The sequence below is a fragment of the Babylonia areolata genome, chromosome 6 (assembly GCF_041734735.1).
Source record: "Babylonia areolata isolate BAREFJ2019XMU chromosome 6, ASM4173473v1, whole genome shotgun sequence".
Taxonomy (NCBI): Eukaryota; Metazoa; Mollusca; class Gastropoda; order Neogastropoda; family Buccinidae; genus Babylonia; species Babylonia areolata.
In genome coordinates, this window is record NC_134881.1 from 13,638,757 (window position 1) to 13,661,256 (window position 22,500).

At 40.8% G+C, this 22,500-nt stretch overlaps 2 protein-coding genes across 4 annotated transcripts in view; both read right to left on the reverse strand.

Annotated features, from left to right (window-relative positions):
* The window catches only part of LOC143282758 (disintegrin and metalloproteinase domain-containing protein 10-like), a 78,745-nt gene extending 75,609 nt beyond the window's left edge, over window positions 1-3,136 (reverse strand). The window contains exon 1 of one of the 2 annotated variants that reach the window (XM_076588510.1): window positions 2,863-3,136. In XM_076588510.1, coding sequence (XP_076444625.1) covers window positions 2,863-2,908 — 46 coding nt within the window. In that variant the 5' untranslated portion in view covers window positions 2,909-3,136. The remainder of the gene's footprint in view (window positions 1-2,862) is intronic. The other variant, XM_076588508.1, reaches the window with a different exon arrangement.
* Window positions 3,137-5,281: 2,145 nt separating this feature from the next.
* The window catches only part of LOC143282760 (sterile alpha motif domain-containing protein 9-like), a 21,933-nt gene continuing 4,714 nt past the window's right edge, over window positions 5,282-22,500 (reverse strand). For both annotated transcript variants that reach the window (XM_076588512.1, XM_076588513.1), the window contains exons 2-6: window positions 22,043-22,500; window positions 20,978-21,191; window positions 17,755-17,819; window positions 12,703-17,480; window positions 5,282-10,015 (exon numbers count right to left, since the gene is read on the reverse strand). The exon at window positions 22,043-22,500 is cut by the window's right edge and continues 92 nt beyond it. In XM_076588512.1, coding sequence (XP_076444627.1) covers window positions 9,917-10,015; window positions 12,703-17,480; window positions 17,755-17,819; window positions 20,978-21,191; window positions 22,043-22,358 — 5,472 coding nt within the window. In that variant the 5' untranslated portion in view covers window positions 22,359-22,500 and the 3' untranslated portion in view covers window positions 5,282-9,916. The remainder of the gene's footprint in view (window positions 10,016-12,702; window positions 17,481-17,754; window positions 17,820-20,977; window positions 21,192-22,042) is intronic.

Genomic DNA, 22,500 nt, shown 5'->3' on the forward strand with positions numbered 1-22,500 from the left:
GTGTGTGTTGTGTGGTGTTTGTCATAATTATGTGTGGTGTGTGTGTGTGTGTGTGTGTGTGTGTGTGTGTGTATAACATTGTGTGTGTGTATGACATTGTGTGCGTGCATGCGTGTGTGTCAGTGTGTGTGTGTGTGTGTGTATACATGTATGTATGAATGTGTGTGAGTGTGTCTGTGCATATGTCACTGTGTGTGATGCAATACACATGGTTCTCTCTTGCTTTTCCTCTGGTTTAACAGAAAACTCATTGTACAGTATGAACTGGAAATAAGGAAATTCTAATGCGGACGTCAGCTGAAACGTAAAATTTATGAGTCATGATCATACCTACTAACTTACAATTATGTGGTGTGTGTGTGTTAGTGTTAGTGTTAGTGTTAGTGTGTGTGTGTGTGTGTGTGTGTGTATACATACTTGTGTGTGTTTTGTATGTATGCATGGGTGTGTGAGTATGTTTGTGTGAGTGTGTTTGAGTGTCAGGTGCTATGTGTGTCACTTTATGTGTGTGTTAATGTGTGTGTGTGTGTGTATGGCTGTGTAAGTGTATGTTCATGTACATGTTTGAGTTTGTGTGTGCACACACACAGTATATATAAGTGTGTTTACACAAGCATACATACATCATTTTTTTACATGTATGTGTGGGTGTTGGAAAACAAACACGACAGACAGATAGACACAGACATCGTACAGACTGAAGACATGTTTGTTTGTTTTTCAGGAGAGAGACAGACAGCTGGACACAGAGAGAAAGATAGTATACATAAGTGTGTTTACACAAGCATACATACATGTATGTGTGTGTGTTGGAAAACAAACACGACAGACAGATAGACACAGACATCGTACAGACTGAAGACATGTTTGTTTGTTTTTTTCAGGAGAGAGACAGACAGCTGGACACAGAGAGAAAGACAAAGAGTGCAAATGTCTACCCCAGACTGCAAAGACACACAGAGAGAGACAGACAGACAGACAGACAATCTTACTGGCAAACAGACAGAAAACAAAACGCTGACAAGTACAGAGACAGCACTGAAAAAGCTCACACTTGTGAGAGCAGAACTATGTGTATAATGTTCCATGTCCCACCCTCTTATTACTAATAGCACTATACTGTAGAAGAGGACTTAACAGAAGCAGTAGAGCAGCACAAGCCTCAGAACAAACACACATAAAGAGTCTGTAAGGCTGGATACTACATCCTAAGTACAAACACAGAACTGGTCCTTATACAGTAGTTTTAGTAGTTTTGAAAGGGATACATAAATGTTATGTGTATATAATATATACTATGTGTATGTTTGTATGTAAAAACAAATTAAAAATTGTATGTGTATGTATATGTAAGATACATGTAATTCATGTATTTTATACATATGTTTTTATTGTATACTAAAAATTATGTAATACATGTATATGTCATATGTATGGCTGTCATTTTATTTCTACTTTTTCACAAGCGGTCAGTAAGAAAGTGTGCAAAAACTGCTGGACAAGGGAAAGATCTCCACTAACCCTACATGCATCCAACCATATTATGAATTATGATATTCATAATTTTTATATATCATGTTGACATATTTGGGATAAACGAAAAGCATTTGAATGCCCAAAAGGCTGAATGCACTGGTTCACTTTCTTTCATGCCTTCACCTACAGATTATAAATTATTACATCCTTGGAGAACAATGAATGCCAGTGAATACTTGAACAATGGGGGGCATTTAAATACTCCTCCTCTTCCCCCACCTCAAGCGAAACCATTATCTTGCGCCTTGTCACCCTGGTCTAATTCTTGTAGACACTGTATAGTGTGTCGCAGGGTGTTCAACAGAAGAACGTCAACAGTTTAAAACTTTAATTTATCAGCATATATGATAAAATATGGTGCGGCGCTGCATTTATGGACCCTGTTAACCTACCAACTGACTTCAACAAGTGTGTACCAAAGTCAAAACTTATCCATCCAATATCTCAAAAAATACGTACCATCCAATATCTAAAAAAAATATGCACAAGTTGATTCAAGTTCTCTTAACTTAGGAAAATGGACAAGAACGAAACAAAAGAAACAAAAAACAAAGGAAATTTTGATCACCAATATTCAATCTGGTGGGAGGGGAACATCATTTTCTTATCAAACTTGGGTCGTTTTGTTGCTGAGATAGAGCTCTAAAAATAAATCGACCTGTCACGGATCTGGTTGGGCATGATATCTTGGTTTTCTTTGTTTGCACCATCTTGGTTTCCTTTGTTTTCTCTGGTTTGAGTTGGGGTATGGGGGGCGGGGCGGACTGGGGGAGACTCAGAGTGAGAGGTGGAGGAGGTGGCGAATGGGTCTTGGGGAAAGAAAGAGAAAAACCAGCCAGATGAGGATTACTTCCCTTGGCTCCTCATCCGAATGATGGAAGCAGCAAAGGTTTTGAGAAGGCAATACTTGCCAACACGATCCAACCGTATAAAATACCAACAGATCGAAACTACTGGCTCAGAACCCAGATGTGAAATTACTAAATAAACCCGCCAAGCCTCTGACTTTGAGGTTCGCCATTAGAACTTGGTTGCCATATCGACTGCGTCAAGTTTTTCGCAGGAACTGATGCCAACTTTCATCACGTGATATCGACCACAGAATCATTTACAGGTACTGCCCCACCCTCCGTTTATCTGGAAACTGCAGAAGATCAGCCGGTTCACCCACTGCCACTGACCGAACAACACGAAAAACCAACGACAAATAATGTCACTGGTCAGGAAAGCCAGATCAGATCTGTCACCGCACGAACAAACCCAGAAACCCACACAATCATGCACAACACTCGAACGAACACACACGCACCACACATCCGACCTTACCTGCCAAACTAATGAAAGCGACGACGAGGTAGACTACCCAGTCCATGTCGGAAGGTGTTCCACTTCAGACACGCGCTCACAAAAAGGTTATCGTTAAAAAAAAAACACAACAAAACCCAACCCAAGCGGATGTCACTTAGCCCAGGCAACAATCGCAGCTGACCCGCTCACACAATTTAAGAGGACGGACTGAGAAACGGACTCCAGCGGCACACACCACGAACTTCCACCGGCTGTTGTGCTGTCGAGAGAGAGCGTGTGTTCTGTGTTGGGAAAGACCAATGATTCAGCTGTGTGGACTGACGTCACACACTCACACACACTCGCTGCAGATAGGAAGGCGTGATAAAACACACACACATTCACACACACACACACACACACACAGATACGCTCTCGCCGCATTGAGTGTTTGTGCGGGTCAACGCGCCACATCTTCACACACACACACACACACACACACACACAAGGAGAAGATTGAGTGACTTGACGCACAAAAGTGCGCGTGACGTTTCGGAGTGCCAGGGACATTTTTTGACGCCTTCTGCTCGGGCGGATCTAAACTATTCTAATCTAAGGCGTGGCAGGCAAGCTCAAGATGGGTTCACTGTGGTCATAATAACTTAATTAAGACATCACAATGAAAGGCCTACTCATGGGGTCACTGTCGAGTTATGGTATGATGGCATGACGACAATAACGACTCATTAGAGAGAGATAGTGGGTGACCGAGTGTGTTTGTGTGTGTGTGTGTGTGTGTGTGTGTGTGTGTGTATATATATATATAATGTTCCATACATGCACAAACGAACAGGTTCATAAATAAATGATGAAAATTACATGAATAAATAAATAAATGAACAGAAAATATCAATGGCAGTTGAACCAGCCAACTAATAAAAAAATAAATTAATAAAATTCAGATAAAAGAATTGAAAAAACGGAGAAAAAGACTCGGAAAAAGAAGGGATGGAAAAAGAAAGAAAGAACCGGTCTACTTCAATAGATGAAAGAAAGTTGAGATTAAAAAAAAAAAGAAGAGAATAAGACTCGGAAAAAGTCAGAAAGAAAGAAAAAAAGAACGAAAAAGGAAAGGCATTGCCACGGGACAATAAGTGAACCGAGCTTATAATTATATTCAATCTGCATTACCTGTACCCCTTCGGAATGTCCATATATATCGATTTTCGTTGTCGTCAGTCGTGCACACTGATGGGCTGTAGCAGCCAGCCACCAGCAGACTGTAAATCAAGTTCATCCTGTCATCATCAACACCTGCTACGGCCCCGGAATTGTAATAATATATTATAGGGCCTGCTACCTGGTCCAAATGCTTGCGGAACGAAAAGGTGGAGCGGGAGGAGGGAGGGACGGGTTATGGGGGGTGGAGTAGCTTCAGTGTCATGGCCGCCTTTCTTTCGCTACTGAAGGCTATTACATGGGGAGAAAGGGAGTGAATTTGGATAATAGTTCGGTGTGTGACCACTGAAACACTATGTGAAGCTTACTGCTTGCGATGGATACTAGTACAACGTGGTTGTCGGTCGTGTTTGTTATGGTGTTATTTGGTTGTGTGAAACTGCGTGTGTCATATGACGGTGTGTTTGTGAATATTGAACCGTATATGTATACATCCACTGAATGATAAACACGGAGATCAAGTTAGTGAATCTTCTTCTTCTGCGTTCGTGGGTTGCAACTCCCACGTTCACTCGTACATACGCGAATGGGCTTCAGTTTACGTGTATGACCGTTTTTAACCCGCCATGTAGGCATCCACACTCCGCTTTCTCCACATTCTCTCTCTCTCTCTCTCACTTACTCTGTGGTTGTCTCTGGAACAACATCCTATCTAGTTTCAATGTTCATACAAGTTTCAATTTTTTTTAAGGTATCACGACCATCTGATGGAAAGCTTTGCTAATTCTATACAGAAACTAAGTATCTGAAGGAAAATTTTGCTATTTCTGTCTATGAATTAAGAAATTCATATGATGGTACTGTTCTCAAATACGTCTTTCTCCCTCCCTCTGTGTCTCTATATGTCTGTCTGTCTGATTTTCTCTACATTTTCTTCGCGCATATACGTTATTCTAAAGTGTGCGTTTGCGTTTTTGTGTACAATTTCCATGTAGTCCTTTCCATTATTTGTAATGAATGTGATGCTTTGATTTTTTTTTTTAACTTCCTTTCACGTTTCATGTTATGTGATGCTATTTGCAATTCATTTGTTTATATTTCCCCCCAATTTTCTCCCTTTGGGGGCTGGATGAATAAAAACATTGTTGCTTATTCTATTACCCTTAGAAATAAAATTCATTCATTTATTCATTCTCTCTCTCTCTCTCTCTCTCTCTCTCTCTGTGTGTGTGTGTGTGTGTGTGTGTGTGTGCTACAAAAGAGCAGTCAAACTCACAAGTTCATTTCCGAGTTTAATGACATGGAGAGACGGAGTTCCCGCGGGTCCGTCTAGTGATCCATACATATATCCTTTTTTCCCCGACATTTTATATTCAGACATAAGTTTAGTGGGGAAAAAAATACATACTTTGTGCATCAGCAGAAAGTATACGGTAAAAACACAATGATGTTCTAAATACTGACACCACCACCACAACATAAACTGTTGTAAGCTGAACAATACATAATCAAGAGCGTAATTTCAAGATAGTATTGTACAGCTTAATCTTGTACTAAACGTGTACATAGTGCCCATTTTTGCACAAATGTGTTATACTCCATAATTATGTTAAAAGCACACGTTTCTACTTCATATTCTAAGAACATTTGTAGTGTTGGTTTTACTTTATTGATTCTACATTTGTATACACAGAATTTAGCTATCAATAAGATATGATTATGTGAAACATCAATCGGTTTTCACTTTGTTGTGTCCAAAAGGAACAAGTGTATCATTTAGGGTGAGCATGTCACAATGTAAACACTTTTCTTTGAAATGTCTTACAAATTCTGTCCCAAAATGCTGTACATGGTTACACTCCCATAGATAATGCACAATGGTGTCTTTTTTTTTCCTTGCAGAAACTACACTTATCATCTTGGAGTTCTCCTATCTTCATCAGAACAGAATTTGTCACAAGAAAATGAGAAGTGATTTTCATCTGGAACCATTTTAACCTTATCTGTAGGATTTTTCTTGTATTGAAATAAATGTTCTTCCATTCAAGCTTGTTTTCAAAATTCAAGTCCAAATTTTTACAGGCATTTGGCTTATTCACACTTTTTTTTTTATCTGTCACGGCAACAACATCAACGACAACAACAGTCAATCTATGACATTCTTTGTCTTCAAATAAACTGCACTGATAAATTCAATCATAAACATGCCTCACAAAATTTCTCTTTTCAATTTTCTTTCAAACTTCGATGCTTTGTATTGTACTAAACGTTCAAAAACTTATATTATGTCCACAACGTTTTTTTGTTTTGTTTTTTAACTTTTTAAAAATTTTTCCAAAAACATGTATATAATACAGAGAATAGTATGAAACAAACAATATAAAACGAACAGTAGCAACTTCCACTACAGAGAGAAAGATAAAACAAAACAAACAAAAAAACAAAAAACAACAGACTAAACAAGGCAAAACAAACCTGTAACACCAACAACAACATCAACAAATACTTTTTTTTTTTTAAATAGGAAGATTTGTCCAATCATTCAATCAATCAATGTTTACAGATTAATGATTGTAGTAATCATGATGATTTAAGATGACATTAATAATAAATACCCTGGACCAGTTGTAACATAGCAACAGCATCAATTATGTCAACTATTACAGTAATGGTATCTAGGGTGAGGCGAAAGCGAGTGGTGGCATTATAATATCATAATAATAATGAGCATGAGTAAACCACTTCTACATTATTGGAAAATAAAGTTTGTAGTTAATCACATTGTAAAGACAACAACAACCATAAAAGTTCAAAGAATAAACAAATAATACATATAAGAAATAAATAAAGACCTGTTAGTACAAAGTAAGGACTGTTACACAGAATGATAACAATGGAACATGCGAAATTGTGATTAAGTAAAAGTTTCCATAATTGGAAGGTAACTGTTCCACTTTGTACGGAAAGCATGATGGTTCATTAGTATATAAGATGCATGTTCTTCGATTTTGTATCTGTATCTGAGCTGTGTTTTAAATGTATTGAGTTTGCATTTGTACAGAAAGTTTTTGGCAAGTAAAATAATGAAATCTAAAATGTCATCTGTAGCAAATGTATCTGAGTTTCCAAATAAAACTAATTCTACACATAATTGGGCATTGTATACATTATTGCAGTTGTTATTAATATCAGTTTGGAAAGCAGTCCAAAATCTCTGTACAATCTCACATCTCCAAAAAAGGTGTTCAATGGTTTCTGGATGTGATCCACAGAAGCTACAATTATCATTATGAGAGATATTCATCTGTTTCAGAGATCTGTTTGTTGCAATAATCCTATGAACTATTCTTATTTGAAACCATTTTAAGTTGACGTCACTTATTTTGTGTATTTTGTGAAATGTCTGTTTCCAATTAATGTTCAGTTGCAACAAATCGTTCCATTTCTTACAGCATTTTGGGGTCGTATTGTTTTTAACTAGAGTATCCTAATAAACTTTTGTTCCTTTTTTCACTGAATATATCATTTGTAATGATTTTCTCATCTGCAAAGCAATGTTATTATCAATTTCAATGTTCAGGTTTTTTATATAATTTCTAACTGACCTTATGCAACCATTTAAAGTAAGGAAATTTGTTATATTTCCATGCTTTTGACTAAAATCTTCATAGGAAAGGAAACTACTGTCCCCATGCACTAGATGAGAAATATTCCAGACCCCCTTTTCCATCCAGTTTCTGTATGATAAAATCTTACTTTAAATTTTAATATTTTGGTTCAGAAAGATTGGTTCTGCTAAAACTTCTTTGCTGCTTAATAGTGGGACCTTCTGACAAAATTCTTTGTAGGCTTGGAAAACATGAATCCAAAACTTATTCTTGTCATTAGGTGTTGGTAGGCAGGGTCCATATCTATCAATATCTTCAATAACTGGATTGCTTTCTTTTATTATTAATGTCCATTTATGGTTTGAAAACTTTAATTTACGTATCCAGCTCAGTTTAAGACCTTTAATAAATTGTTTGATGTCAACCATTCCTAATCCTCCTAATCTTGTACTTTTAATTACCGTTTTTCTACTTATTCGATCCTGTTTTTTGTTCCAAATGAACTTAAAACATGCCTTCTGCAGCTCATCAATATATTCATCATGTGGATTTGGTAGAAACATCCATAACTGGGTTATTTTTGATAAAATCAATGACTTGAGAACAGCTATCCTTCCTAAAGGGATAATCGGCCTTTTTATCCATATTCTAAATAACATTCTAATTTCAGACATTTTGTCTTTATAGTTTAATTCCTCACATTCTTCTAAATCAACAGTGAACCACACTCCTAAGATTTTAAATTTTGGTGGGTTCCACACCATTTTCGAATGAGGTAGATGTCGTTGTCTTCAAATAAACTGCACTGATAGATTCAATCATAAACATGCCTCACAAAATTTCTTTTCAATTTTTTTTCAAACTTTGATGCTTTGTATTGTACTAAACGTTCAAAAACTTATATTATGCCCACAATGTTTATCTATTTTGCATAATTCTTAAAATTTATCAATGAACCAATTTTGTAGTAGCGTTAATAAAGAATTCATTTTAAACACTATATTTTATTTGAAAATTCGAAAGTGGACGATAACACGGTTTGCTTTTCTCTCACAAATCCTACTCATTGACCTTTTTCTTGTATCTTTTTAAGGGTTGAAAAAAAAAACCCCCAACCAATAACAGGTTTTTACTTTTATAGTTCATATCCAAACAACACTTTTTATCCAAAGTTGACGAGCAATACAGCCAAGCAATTATTCAAGACAAGAAACAAGGTCAGAAGCAAACTTTAAAGCTACCAGTTTAGAAGTTATTATCATGCAAAGCAACCACGTCGGGTAAAAAAACACACCTTCGGCTTCCAACTGGTCAAAATATTTCTTTACCAGGAATACTGATGGGCTACGATCTGGCGTTTGAAGGACGTCAACAGCATATGGCACTGTTTGTTGCTTGGCATGAAGGTTAACTGATGCTTTGACGATGAAACAAATGAACGCGTAATTGAAAAGACGTACAGATGGCTGATGAAACAACAAACAGAACACACACACACACACACACCCATATATATATATATATATATATATTGAAATACATATGAAATATGAATAACATCACAGTGGTTGACTAGAAAGATCAGTCACCAATGGCGGTGAACATCACAGTGCTGAAGCTGATGAGAGAAAGAAAGGAACCATGTTCAATACATAAAATGAATAATGGTGTATATCACAGTGCTTTAGCTGAGGTAACAACATCACGATGCTAAAGGCGCTGTAGCAATAAATGAACCATGACCAACAGCGTGGGAGTTAAGCAAAATAAATTAATATCATCATCAAGCGGGTAACCGAAAAAGAAGGAAAATAAAACACGAACAACTCCTTACCTTCACATAATGTAATTATATACAACCTCTACCCCGTCTTGGTTTATAATTCTTCTTATTCACAAACATCAGCAAAACAACAAAAAAACCCTTCAGACAGGTATTCTTTTTGTGTCCGAAGTTGGCGTGCTTTGCACGGTCATTCGAAATCATAAATAACTGCTGTTACATCAGAGAACTGACATCCATGACATGAAAATATGTAAATAACAACACAGGCACCATCACAGCCCCAAATCACAGCAAAACAGAGCACATCACATTCAGCATTGTCAAAAATAGATTAGTAAAAAAAAAAAAAAAAAAAAAAAAAAAAAAATTAAACATCAAGGAACAAGGCATCACGAAAAACACACACACAAAAAAAATCATCACAGATGCATACAACTCAACACAAACAGCACATCCGGCAACAAAATCACAGGAAGCACATAGGCAGATGGGAAAAAGAACGATGTCACGTGCAGAGCTCTCAGTCCGAGGCCTGCAAAACGTTCCTCCTCTTTTCCAGAAGGTCCCGGAGCCTTTTCTTCTGCTTCTCTTCAGCCTCTTCAAGTCTCTCGGCGGCTTCCTGTGGCCCAGAACACATTGCACAATCAGTTGGTCAGAATATTTTTCCACACTGCAGTTTTAGCTTATTCATCACTATGATGCTTTGTCTTCAGCTGTACACGTCTGTCTGTCTCTGTCTGGGACTGGATGTAAACACACACACACACACACACACACACACACACACACACACACATGTGCTTATCTATTATCCTCAAAAAAGAAATTTGTCTTGTCTTGTCTTGTCTTCCTCTCTGTCTCTGTCTGTCTCCCTCCCCCAGTTCCACCCATTTTGAATATGTATGCACCGTTTTCGCTTGGAAAAAAACACACAAAAAACACCTTTCGTGCTGGACTGAATCTTGATTGCTATGAACTGACAACACACTTTGCATGCAAAGAATACTGAAAAACTGTTCTTGTTTTTAAATTACAATACTTATACCATGAACAGATCAGTTATATTTTTGCCTTGTCCAGTCTTAAAACTCTCGCAATACTTGTTATATTATTCCTTCATTCATTTCCATTCAACGACAGATTGCCCGCTACAATACGCTTTAACTGAAATGGTCATCCCTGTTTTATTTACCTGTGTGTTAGCTGAATCGGTAGCGTAAGCAGCACTAACTTGAAGTTGTGTACCTTGTGAATGGAGAGAGTTACCACTCTACTATTTGTTCATCATTTCATCTCCTGGCCTCACTGTTAATTTCCAGTTGAAAAACCACTGAGGCTGTCATGTGTTTGTTCTGTATTGTTCATGTGTTCTGTGTGGCTTGTTCAGGATTAAAGAGGCTATGCCAGTCTTGAATAAAAAGTTGATTTGTTTGCACATTTCTTCTGTCTTTGCTGCTGGTTGCACATGTCAGATGATCGGTATGAGGACAGGCCCGGCGCTTCCTTTTTAGAGGAAGTGTCTGGGTTTGTTCCAATGTACCTTTTAATTACCTGTATGCCAGCTGAATCGGTAGCGTAAGCAGCACGAACTTGTAAGCTGTGTACCTTGTGAATGGAGAGAGTTACCACTCTACTATTTGTTGGTCATCCCTGTTTTCCCCTTAATCTATGCCCCCCCCCCCCCCCCCCCCCCAGGTCTATTTGTTAGCACAAATGCTGTAAGGTACGACAACAAAAACTCTGTTTAGATTTTTTTTCAAAAATCTACTTCACACCTTTTATGTGATTGAAGCACAAACTTCACACAACCATTGAGAGAGTTAGTAACAAACATTACGTGAGTTAGTAACAAACATTGTGTGAGTTAGTAATAAACATTGTGTGAGTTAGTAACAAACATTGTGTGTCGAGTTAGTAACAAACATTGTGTGTCGAGTTAGTAATAAACATTGTGTGAGTTAGTAACAAACATTGTGTGTCGAGTTAGTAATAAACATTGTGTGAGTTAGTAACAAACATTGTGTGAGATAGTAATAAACATTGTGTGAGTGAGTATCTCTTTGAAATAATCAAGACCCTCATAACTACTTAGATCAGCAACTGAGCGTCACTAAAACACGAAAATTTAGCAATGGCTTTTCCAACAGGAAAAGCGAAAATTCTCAGAACTGTCCACGACTGTGAATTGAAAAGCTTTTTGTCAAAAGTGTGCGGCTCGTGCAACACGTTCGTGGTATACTGACGACGGCTCTCTCAAGCCAAACAGACGTGGGCAGCACGTAAGGGGAGCAACCATGAAAATAGACACCGAGCTTTTGTTCTGAGGAAATGGCTCCACAGGATCTGTGTATGAGCTTTTTCTTCTTACAGAAGACTTTTTCACAACTCATGCAAAAAATTAATTAGCCTGGCTATATTGATGGTTTCACATCATCTTCATCAGTAAAAATGGTATAGCAAAGTTTATGGTTGGTCAGGCTGTGAGTGAACTGAATTCACAGCTGTCGCTCGGCCATCGGAACACCCGGCTAAGATCAACTATTGATTCTGAGTTGTGAGTTTTCTGCTTGTTCCTGAATCAGAGAACCCCCAACCAACGAACTTGTTCAACGTTTTCTGGATTGCAACGCAATGCCACGACTTCCCTGAGAACTTAGTGAAAGGGCTCTTGGAAAACTGCAGGCTGGTGAAAGAACTCGAATCGTGGTGAATGATGTAAATATTCACGAGCTGCACGTGTCCCACGTGTTCATGGTTTCATCACTTTTATCAAGTTTTACAGTGACAGGCAACGTCACTGACCGCCCCGACAAGGCAACTTTCCTCCTCCTATCCCCTCCCCCAACGTTTGAAACTGCGATTGTTAAAAGACAGCAAAACTTAAAGCAATTACTGCAGGCGGGGGTGAATTTTGATGAAATACTGCCAGACTAATATTGCGCACTTCCCCCTCCCCCCTCCCACGTAGTTCTGTCAGGTCATCAAGTAGGCGTGGGTTCGTGTACTGCCTGGTTCGCTTCTACAACCGTCGATGCGGAGCTGTGATTCTGCCAAATGTCGGGCCGCGCACACACTGATAACATGTGGCCATCATCGTGTTGACGAGTCTGCTTTGAATTCTTGCCGAACGCATTACTGTTCAATGCCTGATTCGACCATATGCAGAAATTGTTCATTTAATCTTTTATCATCTGAATGGAATTCAAGAACTGAACATTGTTGTTCCTTTTTCGTGTTGATATTGATGCTCAGTTTACACACGTAGTCATTTGTTATGAAAGTGTGGTGGGTGTGCAAGGATCTTACCTCGTTTGTGCTCATCGCCCTGCGCCTCGTTTTGATCTTCTCCAGCTCGTCAAGAATACTGTTGTGTTGCTGCCAGAACCTGGTCTCCTGGGCCATCATGTCTTCGTGTGTGACTCGCTGAATGCCCGCTTCGCTGGTCCTGGCAGGGGCTGGCACTGGCTGTGGAGGGTCCTGGTCCTCCTCCTCACTGACGTCCTGGTTCACGTCATAGGCCTTGGGGCCTGACCACGAGAAGCCCAGCACAAAAGACACAGTTCTGTTCCACATGGACTTGTCAGTGATGGGCAAGGAGGTGCAGATTTCCAGTCGGGTACCACCATCATCGGCTGAGGGAAGTTTGACTGACACCGATTTGCCTCCGTAGTGAAGCGTTCCTCTCAGCTGCTTCAACCTACACTTGACTTCTCCCTTGTCCCAAATGCCCTCCCCGTCTGTGGACTGCAGGTGTTCAAATTCACTGTAGAAAACGATTTCATCAAAGCCCTGACCTTTGCCAAGAAAAAACAAAGTGGTGGGCTTGTGTCGATCTGGACGTTTGCGTTTCTGTGCTGGGTGGTTTTCCCGAAAAGCTCCTTTCCATCTTTCAATGCAATTTTTGACTTTGCTGCATGGGCAAAGAGGAAGATTATTCTGCCTTCTCCAATCAGTTGGCCAGTGAAGCATAACGAGGAACAGACAGGCCTCCACGTTTGGCTGTTGAAATGACATTGCTTTGTCATACAAGTGCAATGCCCAGTTCATTGCATCGCTCACAGATAACAGCTGAACACAGTTCCTGTCCACAGAAAGCCGTGCAATTGTCAAATTCAGAAGTGACCGAAGATCCTCAGCAGTGCAGAAATCAGTGCTCACGTTGGCGTGGATCATGTCATACATGCTTTCAAATTTCTTTCTTGCATCCCTTTCTTCTCGTAGTTTCCTGATGGACAGCAAGGATGTTCCTCCTTTTCTCATCACCACTCTCCGCCTGTACTCACAAGCGTCTTCTGGGCTCAGTTTCTTTGGAATGTCATCTGTGTTCTCACCAAATATTGCAAGCAGACGAATTTTGATTTTGCTCAGCATGTGATAGTTCTCAGCATTTCTCATGAAGCTGGTGCTCTCTTGGTATGCTGGGTCATCTTTCAGCTGAATCTCTTCATCCTCAAGGCGCTTGAGAGGTGTTTGAGACTCACTGTATAACATCTTCAGCTTGTGAACATTATCTTCCCCCAACACAGACTTCAGCTCATCTGGGACAAACGTCATGTCTACAAGAAACTTGTGAAGAAGCTGGCTGTTGCGCTTGAATGGCTGCAGAAATCGACAGATGTCAATCAAAGTAGAAATGACATGAAGCTGAAACATAAGACCACAGTTGGTGTAGTCTAAGTTTACGGCTTGATCACTCAGTGACTGCTCGCCACGGAAGATATCCAAAGCTGTGAATGCCACGTCCAGAATTTCTTTGGCTCTGTCACCTTCCAGTGTTTCTCTACTCTTCACCACGTAGTCCCACATGCCAAGAAGCTTTTGCTTGTAGATTTGGCCCAGGGTGTCGAAGAGATAAAAGTTTGCTGGTTCCATGTCAATGGCAATCCGTGCAAAACGTTCAGCTTGCTCATACTCTTGGATGTGTATGTACACACGAGCGATCTGCTGAGCAAGCATGGGGTCCTCAAAAACTTCAAAGCCTGCCTCAAGAACTTTAGCTGCTTGCATGTAGTCTTCTTTTTCCCCAATTCTCAGAATAAGGGGAGAGAATTTCTCGCGTCCTTTCCCTGTTGTTCTCCTGGTTTTCAGAACATCTCGGACAAGTTTCCCAAGCTGGCTTTGCACACAGGATTCGTTGCTCCTCTTGAAGATGTCGCTTTGCAGAAGATCCAGAATAACGTCACTCACACTCTCTTCCTCAAGCTGAATCAGGGTTTCCAGAATTTTCTTGGAAAGGTTATTGTTGACAATTCTTATGGCTTTGATGTCTTTTCCATAGAATGGTTTGGATGTTCTATTCAGAAGAACATTCAGCGACTGGCTCAGTTTCGATGCCCAATGAATTTCACCTCTGGAGAAGACTTTCTTTCCAAGTTCTGGTCGATCTTTCCGTTGGTCTTGTGGGGGGCACATGATTGCATTGAAACAACTCACTGGAATTGTCTGAAAGAAAATATCGAAACTGTTGATGAGAGCCACGAACCTGAGCAATCTTTTCTCTTTGTAATCGTGAATTTCACTGACGAATTCACCAACCATGCGCTGCATGTATGCCGGATTGAAATTTTCTTTCAAAATGTTGAACGAAAATAGGAGCTTTGGGTTAAGCCCCTGTTTTTCTTTGTGCCTTGCTTCAAGTTCCTTGTATTTGTCCTGAAACCACTGGATGTCTTCTGGCTTCAACTCGTGGTCGAGCATCACACAAGCTTTGTCTTGGTATGGGATGGCTCTTCCTTTGCTGAAGCGGTGTGTGATGCGGCGACAGACAATCAAAACGCAGAACACATTGTGGACGGCCTTGCCCCCTCTCGCCAAACGTCTTGCTTTCTCGTTCAGTTGGGAACGAAGCTGGCAGATTTTGTCAATATCCTCATTGTCAACAAGCACAATAGGTGGCAAGGCAGACTGTTGTTCTTCTTCAAACCCTCGAAGATTTGCAATGTGATCGCTTGTTTGGTCAGTGATCTGCTTCACAACGCAGCATCGATACTTGCTCTTCAGGTTCCACAAGACCTGCCGAGCTATTGTGGTGGCCCCAGCTCCAGGCTGGTGGAACAGGTTCACGACTCCAACACGTTCATTTTTCGGTATGTTGTTGCCACTGAGGTAATCCTCAGCCATCTCTTGCAGCTCCTTCACCTGCTCTCTCTCAAGAACATGTTTCTTGAAAAGGAAGTTCCACCAGCTGACTTGCGCTCCACGGTAATATTCTTCCTCAGTTTGTCTGTTTTTGGCTCGCAAATCGTCGTCATCCCCCTTTTTGAGCAAATCATCTCTTTCGTCTGAACACTGATTTGTACTGAGTATTTCTAGGTCAGACCATTCATTCTTTTTTCTTTCCTTCAAAAGAACAGTTGATCCACTTGACGACACTAACTTGCATCCGTTTCCGGAACTGTATCCAAAGATGCTCATGATACTCTGATTGACATGTGACCAGGGCATACCAGTAACGGATCTTTCTTCCAATGCCTCTTTGTCAACATAGGCTCTCCGTCGAAGCTCTGACACCAAAGTTTGCACAGCTTTCTCATTTTCAGCAATCAGGATCCACTGATCTGGAAACTTGGCAAACACCTCTTCCAGAGCAGGGAGCAGCACATCGCAACAACTAGATAAAACAAAGATCAGGATTCTGGCATTTTCTTTGGGTATTTGCTTCTCATAGAAACGGAGGGCTTCCTTGAATCCGAGAGCCCTTTTCCGGATCCATTCAGCTGGCTGGAATTCTCTCTTTCCAAGAGGACCATACCCATTGCAGAAAATCCACGTTCGCAAAGAAGAGTTGCAAATGTCGTCATGGAGTTTGCCGAAGGTATTCCCAGTGGAGTTTTTGTTTTCTTCACTGTTTTCATCAAAGTTGTCTGTCGTCAATGTTTTGTGAACCTGACTCAACTGACGCTCCATCATGGTGTACAACCCCGTAGGATGAGAATGCAAGCCATCGTTCAATGGATCAAAGTCAAAGACAGCAATCGGGTCCACACTTTTCAGACATCTGAAGTTTTCCAGCAAATACTCATCTGTCATTTCATCAGAACAGGGACTCAGGAAGACCACGGGATAGATATCAGCATATTTATATCCTCCCGTCAGCAAGTGATGCAGTTTGTTGTGTAGATGCTTTCGATACATGCTCTTCTGGAAACTCGTTTCACTCTCTTTTCGCAGCTCATATAATGTTTTCTTGTAATCCAAGAAATCAGACAGATCTTTTCCCTCAATTTCAGTTGCATTTCCTTGCATGTATCGAAACAGTTTGGGTCGTGCATTCCTGTCCTGGTGTGGTTTTAAGTAAAACGTTTTGTCTGTGACCAGTTCTGTCCTAGGGACCACATCTACTTCAACAACAGAAAGGCATCTGTCAGCATCATCTTTGTGCAAGATTGGGATACAAACTACTTCTCGAATACAAGCAAGGGCAACGTCCACTTGATCAGGAAAAAATGAACTATAGATTTCATCAGTAACCGCAAGGTTATACTGAGTTTCGTTCACCTGCATCCCTACAATTTCTCCCGCTATTTCCTTGGGGCCACAGTCTTGTCTTCCTCTCACTCCGAAATGTATCGTTCCATTGACTCTTTCGTTCATGCATGCTGCAGCAAACGTCACTGTTTCTTTGGCAAGTGCAGCTGGATCACATGTACTAATGATGCGGTATTTGTGCAGTGGTTCCAGAAGATTTCCTCCTGGCCGCAAAGATTCATTGGGCAAAACGTGACCCTTTTCGTATACATCCGATCGCTTGGGTTGCGTGTCGAACGCCCTGTAGGTTTCCAGTTTCCTGGGAGAGATAGGCGGTGTGCTGTCTGGTACTGATGGCGAAGGCTGTTTACAGAGTTCTTCCAGCGTACGTTTGACGCACTCCATGATCTTCATGATCTTCCCCATCTTGAGCATCGGGTACAGCATCTTTAGCCTTTCTCCATCCAGCAGTTTCAAAGCTTCCCCGTCAATCTCCTCTTCCTCCAGCTTGTCTGCAAGCGTCACATCAAGGCCCAGCCTGTCCAGCTGAGTCTTCATCACAGCAGCCACTCTCTCTTCGGATACGTCTTCAAGAATGGACGACGAGCTTGCTTCGTCTGAATGTGAGAATGAGAGAAAAGAAAAAAAAGATGGACTGCTGAAAGCACCAAGTGTGTATGTGTGTGTGTGTCTTCAAGTTAACGTATCTCCACTTTAAACGATATCAAATGTGTGTGTGTGTGTGTGTGTGTGTGTGTGTGTGTGTGTGTGTGTGTGTGTCTTCAAGTTAATGTATCTCCACTTTAAACAATATCAAATGTGTGTGTGTGTGTGTGTGTGTGTGTGTGTAACTAACGAACGAAGGCCTCCTGTAGCCCTGTAATCACCTACCCGAGTCTGATGTTGGAACTGTTCCTTGTGCCATTTCCTTCAAATGTATACCAATCATCGTACATCTTGCACCAAATTAAGGATCATAACAACCTAAACAAATCATGCATTTAAGGAAAAGGAAAGAATAAAAAGAAACGAGACAAAGAGAAACAGAAAGAAAATGAAATAAACGAAAAAAAGAACAAATAAAAAAAGAATAACAACAAAACCAACAAAAAACGAAGAAACAAAAACCGAGGAAGCATTAAATATCTACAAAAATCATATATATATATATATATATATATAAAAGAATCCAATATATTTCCAGATCATGAATCATTGAACTAAGTCACACCAGTAACAACCTGTAGACTGCTGAATACTGCACCGTGATTTGCACGTGTTTTTGTTTGTTTTTTATTGTTAAATTTAAAAAAAAGTATTCTGTCCCATCGTCTACACCATGTCAGTGGCATGACTTCCACGCCGTTTATCCCGAATCAGCTGTACACAGCCAGACCCAGAATGCCTCATCTGACGCACTCTCAACGCCAGCAGTCCACAGGGAAATATCGGTGTTAGGTCACCCGGAGACCACACACCAGAGGGGATCCTGCGATGCCTAAGTGCCTGTTCTGACTCAACAGAATACCGCGGGACACCACTTAGGAAGTGACGAGAATGATCGCTTCGTTGCAGAGCCACATTGAGCAAGCATCACCTCCAGAGTGGAGATCACCACCAAATCCATTACCACTGCCTAAGAATAGATGGATAGTTCATTGGCCAGGAAAGCTGAAGCGAACTGGACGCCATATTGAGACTCGCATATGGCTGTCAGTCTGTTAAGAAGTCTTCTGCTAACTGGTGGTAGTTTCTGAAACTTAACCGAGTATCTTCAATGAAATTGTGTTATGCTTGCCCCCACAACATGCCAAATGTTGTGTCTTGATTGATATCAGCCAATACTTTATTTACCAAAGTGATTACAGGAAAACAGTGCAGTGACACGTAGCACAAACTTGCTGTGGAGGCACACATAGGAATGTCAGCTAAACTAACGCTGCAAGCAAGTGAAAGCTTGCCGTGAAACAGTCATCGTAGCCAGCTGAGCGCTCGGCTACATATATGACGTTTCCGCTTCGCGCTGTACTGACACGAGTAGCAAAATGGCTGATTGAACACTTCCGCTGGCTTCAGCTTGCAATGGGACTCAAAGAAGGTATGCGCTATCCAACTATCTTTAGAACAGTGGTCCCTTACATAAGTCTTCCATGACTATGATCACATCGAATTCCTTGACAGGGACTCACCCCAGGCAAGGCGATGGGTATGTATCTGAACTGATGCTGATGGATTAGGGTGACGACGATGCTGCTACACAGGTCCTGGTTAGTTTTGGGGGGCAACGTGACACAGCTGTACAGTGTACTGCACGTGAATGTTCATCCACTGTGTGACCCAGTTTTCCCATTTGAGCCTACAGCACATTCAACTCTGGGAAGGAGCTGTGGCCACAGGCCGAGACAAAAACCAACCCCATCTTTGCTGGGATTTAGACTCGCTTGTTAGCCATGGTGGCTGGTTGACAAACAGCCATAATACATTGATATCAACATTGGTAGTGCTGGCTCGTGTGAACATCATTCCTTCATGTTATCCATTTCTTCTGTTCTGTGCAATGGACTTATCCTTCTTTCAGTTAAACACGAATAGCAAGTATTAAGATAAAGTAAATTGTTGTTGAATGTCTCGAATGACGTAAAAATCAGTGGAAAATGTCGTCACGAAAAACGTTCATGCAGTTGATACAAAAAGGCCACACACAGAACCATATAATGAAACAACAACTCTACACACATAATCGCATCATCCATAGAAAGAGATCGCGGACGAAAATTACCCACACAGTAAGACCACTTGCAAATACCAAATATACACAAGAGGCAAAGCATTCAAGACTCAATTGTGCTTCGCGCTTTATCCAGTAAAGGAATCTTGAGTAGAAAAAAAACGTGATTAAAAAATAGTTTTAAAGTGTTCTGTATTAAATACCATACATGAAATAAGCTTGGGAGAAGAAGAAAAAAAACAAACAACAAAAACAAAACAAAAAAACCATTTGAGCCGAATCCAACCATGCATGTTCAGCTCCGAAGCAAGCAGACGAATCCCCATTGCTGCAGTGTAGGCCTATCTGACGTCAGTTGCCTAATTTTAATATTTAAAACAATGTTGCTGTTTTCTTCTTCCTGTGATAAATAAAGGTCATTGTATTAGACGTAATAACACTGTTTAAAGCATGTTTTTGTGTGTGTTTTTGTATATCTCGATAATTCTTTTATTTCGGAGGTAAAGGAGACGTTGTCATCACTTCAGGCACATCGTAGCCAATCGCAATACATGGTAGATCTCTAGATCTGCACGAACCAGTCTACAACGGGCTGAGAGAACGATCGATTCAATTTTTCGTTTATGTTCATTCCAGTTAATTCAATGTCCACTTTAGAATATTTGTTTGCAGTACACACGTCGATGGTGTAGTTGGTATCGTTGTATGTGTTCTGTACATAGTTTGTATTTCTTTCCTTTTAATTGTGAACGAGAAAAACGAGGTCATGCTCTCTTCTCACCAAACGCTTCTTGCAGCGCAGTGGGATGCGGTTTTTAGAATTTTCGGATTTCGGAAAAGATTCTCAACGAAATAAACCATTGATGATCCGGAGATACAGCTTAATTCGGGAGACTTACAACCTGTTATTGGTATGACTGAGAAGATTTTTTTCATACTATGTTTAAGCCAAATTTGTTATTGACAGACAAAGTATTTCCAGAGAAATTGGCAATGTTAATGCTCACGACACACACACACACAGACAACCAAACACCGGGTTATATATACACAAGTGAGTCAAAAGAGGACACTTAAGAAAATCATTCATACAGAACCGTCGCGAAGATCATGTAGCCTACGTACAGAATTGTCACGCATGCACACAATGAGGCCACTGAAACAACCACACACACACACACACACACACAATACATATAAATATATATATGTATATATATGCATATATATATATGTAATTTAATATGTATACATAATATAATCTACTCGTAACATTCCAGATGCATAAAAATAACTAGGCGCAAAACTCGTGCATACAATTTAAAATTAAGAAGAGAGAAAAAAACAAACAAACCCAAGGATAGAAAAGAAAAAAAAAAAGGATACACGTTTCCCTTCTTGTTCCGGCGGAATTCCACATCCGGGAAGACGTCGCTCACGAGGCAGAGCACATCCTGCTCGCAGACAACCAGTCTCCGTTTCCTGCACCTCAGCTGATGCCTGAGAACCCTCATGAGGGCAGTCTTGGGGCATCTCCTCTCCTCCCGCACCACCAGGAGGTCTCCAAGGATCTGTTTAATCTCCGCTTTTTGTCGGGTGTCTGGACAAAAAGACAGCTGGTATTTAGTTTCCAAAATAAATGTACACAAGTGGATTTAAAGACAATCTGATGTTTAGAACCGAACAATTTTAAATCAATGATAATAATGATATTAACAATGATAATTTATTTTACTTACAATTCGCAAACTCTCCTAAGCGCCTCACATGAAACGGTACATATATACTGGTGCATTATACAACACAAGAGCACATGAAGACATAAAAGTGGAAAACATGATCACTATCCACCAATACAATACTACAAACTGATTTGAAGTAAAAACGTAAGCTCGTAAAGTTAAGCTCTTTAGTTGTCTCCTGATTCTTGTGGACATTTCAACAATGTCACTAACAGAGGCGTCAACCAATGAATTAGTCAGTAAAAGAAAAATCAAACAAAACGAAACATTTTGGTTCAAATAATCTTCAGCGGACACATTCAGTCCACGTTCAGGGCACAGTGCAAGGGAGGTAATTTGCGTTTCCAAATCAACATTCACTCTGAGTGACTCACGCGCCAATCACTATTCACCCTGCCCCATATATACTCACAACTGCAGCACACAGGCCCAGGCACTCCTCCAAAACACACGCACGCGCGCGCGCGCACACACACACACACACACATTCATATACCTCCTGGGGAAAGTCTGTTTGGTCCAACCTTTGCAAAACACACACACACACACACCACACACACACAAGCACGCACGCACGCATAACACACGCATAACACACACACACACACACACACACACACACACACACGCACGCACATACACACCTTCTGGAACCTCCTCGGGGAGGTCCTTGAAATCCAGTCTTTGCACAACACACACACACACACACCTTCAATAACGTCCTCGGGAAGCTCCGTGAGGTCCAGCTTCTGCGCCAGAAAGCGGCCCTGGTTGGGCAGCATCTCGGGGGCCTCCAGGGCCTTGCGGAACACCTGGTAGCTGCGGTCCTCGTCTTCTTTGCAGAGGAGGATGTCCAGGAAGAGCTCCACCTTGCTGGGCCGGCACTTCTCCGCCCGGAGCCGCTCCATGTCCACAGTCGTGAGGGCCCCTCCCTGGAAGCACAGGTCCAGCAGCGGGTCAGGCTCCAAGTTATCCACCAGGAAGGTGTAGTGAGCCTGCAGTCGGGCCTTGTGCTCCTTCTTCATGGTGTTGGTTCCTTTCGCGTCAGTTCACGTGTTTGGAATCCCACCCCCACTTGCACCTCGTGGTTTACCTGGTGATTTCAGTTCAGTAGTTCTTTGAGGGCTTCTGCAATAATCAATACAGTGTCCCTGTTGAGACTGAAGA